General features: G+C 35.8%; 1 protein-coding gene across 1 annotated transcript; it reads right to left on the reverse strand.

Moving 5' to 3' along the window:
* Positions 1–6,531: 6,531 nt before the first annotated feature.
* On the reverse strand, positions 6,532–7,798 carry LOC112776683 (sugar transporter ERD6-like 5). Its single transcript, XM_072227299.1, has 5 exons — positions 7,722–7,798; positions 7,540–7,605; positions 7,363–7,438; positions 7,203–7,267; positions 6,532–7,089 (listed from the first exon to the last, which is right to left on the reverse strand). Exons 1-5 carry the CDS (start codon positions 7,740–7,742, stop codon positions 7,048–7,050), a joined length of 270 nt encoding a protein of 89 aa, XP_072083400.1. The 5' UTR covers positions 7,743–7,798; the 3' UTR covers positions 6,532–7,047.
* Between the last annotated feature and the right edge of the window lie 491 nt (positions 7,799–8,289).

Genomic DNA, 8,289 nt, shown 5'->3' on the forward strand with positions numbered 1-8,289 from the left:
ACTCCCAACAACGAAGATGGCATGCAAGATGGCAGAGTAGACTCCCAACTTGATATGGGGGTTGATTAAAAGGAGACACTTGAGTTGGAATGCTCAAGTGGATAGTTAAATTGGAAGTTGTTGGCTAATTCTGTATTTACTAACGCTAGACCTTCCCAAGGGAGAGGACTAGGATTTGCGAATAAGAGTTAGCTCAATCACTTGACTTTCCTTTATTTAATAAGGGTTAACTAAGTTAAAACAACAACCTCTTTATACTACACATGAGAGAATTCCAACAAGGATAGAACTTTCAATTAATCATTCCCCTAGTGAAGGCTTTTTATTTAGAATAATATAAATCTCTTTTAATTTTCATTGCTTTAATTTACAATCATATGCTTGTGCCCATTGCCCAAACTCCAAATTTCTCAGAAAACTCATAACCAATAATAAATACACCTCCCTACAATTCCTTGAGAGACGACCCGAGGTTTAAATACTTCAGTTATTATTTTTATTGGGTTTGCTTAAGTTGACAACCAAATTTTGGTACGAAAGGATTCTTTGCTGGTTTAGAAACTATACTTGCAATACGAATTTATTTGTGAAATTCTTTACTGGCAGAAAATCCATTCGTCAGTAACATGTAATCTAAACAAAAACAATATTGTCTAAAATAGTCTAAAAATATTGTCTAAAGTAATAAAAAAAATCTTAATATTTGTTGCAAAAAAATAAGGTTATTGCAACATTTTCTAATCAACATGTTATAAGTGTTCTCTTTTAATTAATCAAAAAACATGTAAAAGTGTTGCTTGAATAGATTAAACGGGCAACATTTACTGCATTCCTATGTTACATTTTGTGAAAGTTGCATTTAAATTTTTAATAAATATCAACTTATAAATGTTGTCTAAAATAAATCAATATCATTTTTTTGTAAAATTATAATTTTCCTTCCACCGTCCTTAACTAAGAAAAAAAAAACCCAACCCTGCATGAATTGCTTGTTGCTTTGTTCAATTAGTCATTCAAAACACAAAACTCCAACCTGTATTTTTCAGAACACAAACACAAAAACCCTAACCTCTACCACTCGAAACATGCTTTTCTCTCTCTGCTCGTTCATCTTCTTCGATGACGCAAGCCTCTTTGCTCATTTATCTTCCTCATTGACAGGTGTTCCTCTCTGCTCGTTGATCAATGTTCATGTAACACCCTAATTACCCCAAGTCTTACCTCATGCCATAAAGTAAAGGATAATTAAGAAAATAAGCTTTCTGCCACACTTTTAAAGCATGACGAAAAGTGCAAAAAAGCGTGTCGATAGCTTTTTGCCACGCTTTTTGACCTATCGGCACGCTTATGAAAGGGTCACATCCACGAGCGTGCCAGTTGGTCTATCGCCATGCTTTTGTGGATCTATCGGCACGCTTCTTTTGTTGGCACGCTTCCATCTCTTCCCATGCTTAAAAAGCGTGGCCATAGGTATTAACCATAGCTACGCTTGAGAAGCGTACCAAAAAGAGCACATATCGTAACACTTTTGAAGTGTGCCCAGAAGGTTGGTTTCAGGTACTCTTCAAAAGCGTGATGATAGGGAACAATAAGGCTACGCTTTTAACGTACCTATAAATGAACCTATTGCCACGCTTTAAAAGCGTGGCTGTATCATTATCAAATTAAGAAAAAAACTTATTGCCATGTTTTAAAAGCGTGGCTATATCCTTATCAAATTAAAAAAATAGTATATGCTTTTACATGCACTCTAAGGCACTCCAAAAATAATAAAAAAACATTAACAAAAATATGTAAATGTCATTTAAAAAAGTTAATCAATAAAAAGTAATATTACATTAATAGAATTCAAAGCAAATTAGCCATGTCTTCTCTATACATGCAACGACAGTGTGCATGAAATTTACAAACATAAACAAAAATGAATTTCTAGGAAGGGAATTAAGAAATATCATTGAATCACCCCAAGCTTGTACTAGGCCTTCCTCGGATAAAGGAACCAAATGGAAAGCTCCACAATACACTTCACGAATAATCTGCAAGTATGATCATATGAATAACAAAAAAACAGAAGGTAAGCAAATTACAAAAAAACTTGCCATGACAAATATTAAAGAAAGGAATCATAAAAAAATATATAAGACTTGGAATAAGGATGTGTCACATCTTCATATTGAAATATGTGACATGCACAAGTTGATCACATGCAATTGGCCACTACTATTCCGGAGAGATAATTCTAAAGATATGCATATAAAATTCTGAGTTCAACCATTTTGTATAATTTTATAACAATCTCTGGAATATCTTGGAATAAGTTGTAAATAGATAGTAACTGGTGCACGAAATCGTGATTGTTTGTTCCCCATCAACGGCGCCAAAAACTTGGTGCGCACGTTCATAATCTTAATTCTTTTTCACAACTCCGCACAACTAACCAGCAAGTGCACTGGGTCGTCCAAGTAATAAACCTTACGTGAGTAAGGGTCGATCCCACGGATATTGTCGGCTTGAAGCAAGCTATGGTCACCTTGTAAATCTCAGTCAGTGAGCTCTCATGGAGCCTCACAGAAAATCAAAGCAATGTTGGGGCCTCTCAACACCAAACTTAGAGTTTGGTTGTGGCCTCCCAACACCAAACTTAGAGTTTGAATGTGGGAGTTTTGTTTGACTCTGTACTGAGAGAAGCTTTTCATGCTTCCTCTCCATGGTTATAGAAGGAGAACCTTGAGTTCTGAATACAAGGTAGTCCTCATTCAACTGAAGGACCAACTCTCCTCTGTCAACATCAATCACTGCTTTTGCCGTGGCCAGGAAGGGTCTGCCAAGGATGATGGATTCATCCTCATCCTTCCCAGTGTCTAGGATTATGAAATCAGCAGGGATGTAAAGGCTTTCAACCTTCACTAGCACGTCCTATACTAGTCCATAAGCCTGTTTCATGGATTTGTCTGCCATCTCTAATGAGATTCTTGCAGCTTGTACCTCAAAGATTCCCAGTTTCTCCATTACAGAGAGTGGCATGAGGTTTATCCCTGACCCCAGGTCACACAGAGCTTTTTCAAAGGTCATGGTGCCTATGGTACAAGGTATGAAGAATTTTCCGGGATCCAGTTTTTTCTGAGGCAATGTTTGCCTCATTAATGCATTCAGTTCATTGGTTAACAAGGGGGGTTCATCCTCCCATGTCTCAGTACCAAATAACTTGGCATTCAGCTTCATGATTGCTCCTAGATATTTAGCAACTTTCTCTTCAGTGATGTCTTCATCCTCTTCAGAGGAAGAATTTTCATCAGAGCTCATGAATGGAAGAAGGGAGTTCAATGGAATCTCTATGGTCTCTGTATGAGCCTCAGATTCCTTTGGTTCCTCAAAGGAAAACTCCTTTCTGTCCAAAGGACGTCCCATGAGGCTTTTCTCACCGGGATTCACGTTCTCTTCCCTCTCTCCAGGTTCGGCCATGTTGGTCATGGTTATGGCCTTGCACTCTCTCTTGGGATTCTCTTCTGTATTGCTTGGGAGAGTATTGGGAGGAGTTTCAGTAGTCTTCTTACTCAGCTGACCCACCTGTGCCTCCAAATTTCTAATGGAGGACCTTGTTTCATTCATGAAACTTAGTGTTGTCTTGGATAGATCAGAGACCATGGTTGCCAGGCCAGAATGGCTCTATTTAGAATTCTCTGTCTGTTGCTGAGAAGATGATGGAAAAGGCTTGCTATTGCTAAACCTATTCCTTCCACCATTATTATTGAAGCCTTATTGAGGCTTCTGTTGGTCCTTCCATGAGAAATTTGGATGATTTCTCCATGAAGGATTATAGGTGTTTCCATAGGGTTCTCCCATATAATGCACCTCTGCTATTGTAGGGTTCTCAGGATCATAAGCTTCTTCTTCAGAAGATGCTTCTTTAGTACTGTTGGATGCAGCTTGCAATCCATTCAGACTCTCAGAAATCATATTGACTTGCTGAGTCAATATTTTGTTCTGAGCCAATATGGCATTCAGGGTATCAATTTCAAGAACTCCCTTTTTCTGAGGCGTCCCATTGTTCACAGAATTCCTCTCAGAGGTATACATGAACTGGTTATTTGCAACCATTTCAATGAGTTCTTGAGCTTCTGCAGGGATTTTCACGTGAAGAGATCCTCCTGCAGAATGGTCCAATGACATTTTTGACAACTCAGACAGACCATCATAGAATATACATATGATGCTCCATTCTAGAAGCATGTCAGTAGGGCACCTTTTGATCAGTTGCTTATATCTTTCCTAAGCTTCATAGAGGGATTCTCCTTCCTTCTTTCTGAAGGTTTGGATTTCCACTCTAAGCTTGCTCATCTTTTGAGGTGGAAAGAATTTGGCCAGGAAAGCACTGACCAGCTTATCCCAGGAGTTCAGGCTATCCTTAGGTTGTGAATCCAACCATGTTCTAGCTTTGTCTCTTACAGCAAAAGGGAAAAGCATAAGCCTGTAGACCTCGGGATCAACTCCATTGGTCTTGACAGTGTCACAGATTTTCAAGAATTCAGCTAAAAACTGATGAGGATCTTCCATTGGAAGTCCATGAAACTTGCAGTTCTGTTGCATTAGAGAAACTAATCGAGGCTTAAGCTCAAAGTTGTTTGCTCTAATTGCAGGAAGTGAGATGCTTCTTCCATAGAAGTTAGAAGAGGGTGCAATAAAGTCACCAAGCATCTTCCTTGCATCTCTACCATTGTTATTAGGTTTGGCCATGTCTCCTTCTTTTACGAAAATTTCTGTCAGATCCTCTCCAGAAGGTTGTGCCTTAGCTTCCCTTAGCTTCCTCTTCAGAGTCCTTTCAGGTTCAGGGTCAGCTTTAACAAGAATGTTCTTATCCTTGTTCCTGCTCATATGAAAAAGAAGAGAACAGAAAAGAAAATATGGAATCCTCTATGTCATAGTATAGAGATTTCCTTTTGTGAGTAGAAGAAGAGAAGAGAAAAAATTCGAACACAGGGGAGAAGAGGGGGGTTCGAATTATGAGTAGAAGAGAAGTGTTAGTAGATAAATAAATAAATAGAAAGAGATGAGAGGGGGAAGAATTCGAAAATTAAATAAAATGAAATAAAAATATTTTTATTTTTATTTTGACTATTAGTTATAATTCAAAATTTAAAAAGAAAAATAAAATTAAATCAAATTAAAATTTAAAACAAATAGTTATTTAAAAAGAAATTTTGAAAAAGAGGGGAGGGGTTTTCGAAAATTGGTGAAAGAAAAAGTAGTTAGATGGTTTTGAAAAAGATAGGAATTTTAAAAAAAAAATCAATCAAAAAGTTAAGTAGTTAATTGAAAATTTTTGAAAATCAATTTTGAAAAGATAAGAAGTTACACTACAAGAAACATCGTTAAAATCGACGGCCAAATCGACGGCTAAGCCGTCGATAATATTAAATTTCGACAGCAAAATGGACGGTGACGATGGTCGCTATTAAGCTTGTCGATTTTTTAAAATTCTAATAAAATCGACGGCTTGCCTTGCCGTCGATAATAATGTAATAAAATCGACAACGTTTTTGTCTATAATATGAGTTTGAAAATTTTACATTCTTAATAAAATTGACAAAGTTTCCGTCGATATTATTATATAAAATCGACGCCATTTCTGTCGATATTTGATTCAATTAAATCGACAATAATTTCGTCTATAATATGCTTAATAAAATCAACAACAGTTTCGTCTATAATATGCTTAATAAAATCGACAACACTGCCGTCGATATTTGATTCAATAAAATCGACACAGTTGCCGTCGATTTATTAATTTAGATACCGACCAAGAATTTGTCTATATTTTGTTTTTCTTGTCTATTTTAAATTTAAAAAGCGACAACTTTTCCGTCGATTTTAATAGTTATATGTTTTAATTATTTTTTTTATTTGAAAAATAGTAAACAATTAATACAAATAAACTTTTAAATATATAAATAAAATTTATACAGAATATTAGATAACAAGACAAATAAACTTTTAAATATAAAAATAAAATTTATACTATATTATTTTGCCAATATAACCTTTACTTGTTTCTAGTTCATACTTGTTATGTGTATATGTCAATTTATCTTTTGCCGTTATGAAAAGCTAATTAATAAAAAGAAGCTGTGACATACACTAATTAGGAATGAATGTACAACAGGATTAATTAATTAATTAATTATACATGTTGAAGGAAAGAAGAAAGTAGTGACTAGTGAGCAAGGTATGCATGTAGTATATATAACTGAGGACTTAACTTTGTGAATAGTTTTGATGATTCAACACTTGTAATTAAGACTACACTAGTAGTAGTAGTACTAAGAACAAAATTGGAAACCTCAGTAGTGTCCCTGAAGCTACCTAATTAATCCAAAACATATAGAGATCTGCATTATCAAGAGGTAATGAATGTGTCTACCCTTGTGATCTTCAACCTCTTTACAGTGGAAGCAAACATCCTACACCAACATCAACATATAATATCAATTAGTTTCATTAAAGAAAGAAAGAAAGAAGAGAATTTAGATGATGATGATGACTTACTCCCAAAGGAACATCCCCAACCATAACAAGATCTCCTTCTTCATCTTCATAAGTGAGGACATGGCATCTCTCACCAGGTTGAACTACAACTTCATCCATCTCTGTACCCCAGAGAATAGTGGTGTCGAGTTTCCTCCCTATTGGAATGCCTTCCATGTACACCTTCACAAACAGGCTTCCACCACATTCTTCATGAGTGCTGAGTGCAAGCCTCAGATTCAAGGAAGCAGTTGAAGAAATGTTAGAGGAAGGGGAACATAATAATAAGTGCTGAGTGCTAATATAATAATGCTAGCTTTTGAATGCTGCTGAAGTGCTTTTGTATAATCCTACCAAAACAGTGCATGTTAGTGTGTTAGACTTTGTGGTATCTTTTTCCTTGCTTCTTCTGCTTTCTAGATAGATTGTAACACACGAGTTTAGCACTCGAATGAACAAACGCTTGTTATATACTCTAATTTCAGTGGCCTCTTGAGAAACATTGGCATTCTCTCCCCTAAGGAGCTATAAAGAATTTTCGTTCCCCGCCAAGTGACCAACCTTTGCCTGCAGAAGATTGTAAGTATCGGTGACATTTCGCAATTCCAATCATTTTAATAAAAAGTGAAGAATGATTAGTTGCTTGTTTGAATGATAGTAAACAACTAGGAACAACTAACCAGCCACCTAGGAGACTCAGGAATGAAGGGTAGACTCAGAACCTGTGCACTACAAGGAATGATTCCTGAGACAAAGATGAAAAAGATGTGAGCAGTTTCATCAACCCAGTTGTTTGATTTCATGTTTTATTAAAACAACACCAGAAAGAAGGTCATTTACCTATCAGAGCCAAAATCCTCCAATTCAAGAATGCTCCAATAAGATAAGTTAATGATACCCCACAACAAATCATAAGCTGTCAACATAATAATAAGGATTTGGAATAATGCAATGCATGAAATATGTAAAACATGATGCAAGTAAAAGGACATTTGAGAGAATATTTTATCACTTTACCTGATGAACCGTGGTGAATCCTCCTCGGAGATTCTTCGGTGTTACTTCTGCTACATAAACTGGAACCTGTTATGTTATATAAAAGGGAAAAAAATTATTTGTGTTTCTTTTGACTTTATCAGCTGAATGCAATTTGAAGTTTGAACTGAAATTATAAGAAAGTTTATGAATCTTAACATTACCATAAAAGATAGAAGGCCCATCCCACACCCTACCAACAATCTTCCAATGTAAAGCCACCAAGCAACCTTCAATCAAGCAGCAAGTGTTAAATACCAAGAATCTTAGCGCCGGTGTTAAATACCAACAATCTGCAATGTTGTTGCACAAAAGAAGGAAATATATATGCACAACAGCACAAGGTTGTTGCACAAAAACACAGGCTGTTTGAACTTTGAAGCTTAATATAGGTTTGTTTAATGTTATTTATAAAGCACCGAGAGAGAAACTATTACAACAGGCTCCCAATATAAACTGCTATTGTATATGCTTGTTATAAAGCAGAGGCCTAGATCATTAACAGAAATATGACTAAGATTTAACTCCTAACAAAATAAAGCAATGTATAGATCAATATCGCTGCCTTTTATTATTCAAGGATAAACTTCAATGAGTGACCTCATACCAAATATGGTGTTATTTTATAGTGACTGAATCTGGCTTCCAAGAAGAGCTTCTTCCATTCTTTTTCTTCCCTCTCTATCAAATTGATGAGGGGAAATACATTACATTTATAGAAACAAGAACCAT

The sequence above is a fragment of the Arachis hypogaea genome, chromosome 19, assembly GCF_003086295.3.
Source record: "Arachis hypogaea cultivar Tifrunner chromosome 19, arahy.Tifrunner.gnm2.J5K5, whole genome shotgun sequence".
NCBI lineage: Eukaryota > Viridiplantae > Streptophyta > Magnoliopsida > Fabales > Fabaceae > Arachis > Arachis hypogaea.

Coding starts and splice junctions, on each gene's coding strand:
- LOC112776683 (XM_072227299.1), bottom strand. CDS start 7,742: ATGGGCCTTCTATCTTTTATG. Junction 7,439..7,539: donor GATTCACCACGGTTCATCAG/GTAAAGTGATAA, acceptor TTATGTTGACAG/CTTATGATTTGTTGTGGGGT. Junction 7,268..7,362: donor GAGGATTTTGGCTCTGATAG/GTAAATGACCTT, acceptor TCTTTGTCTCAG/GAATCATTCCTTGTAGTGCA.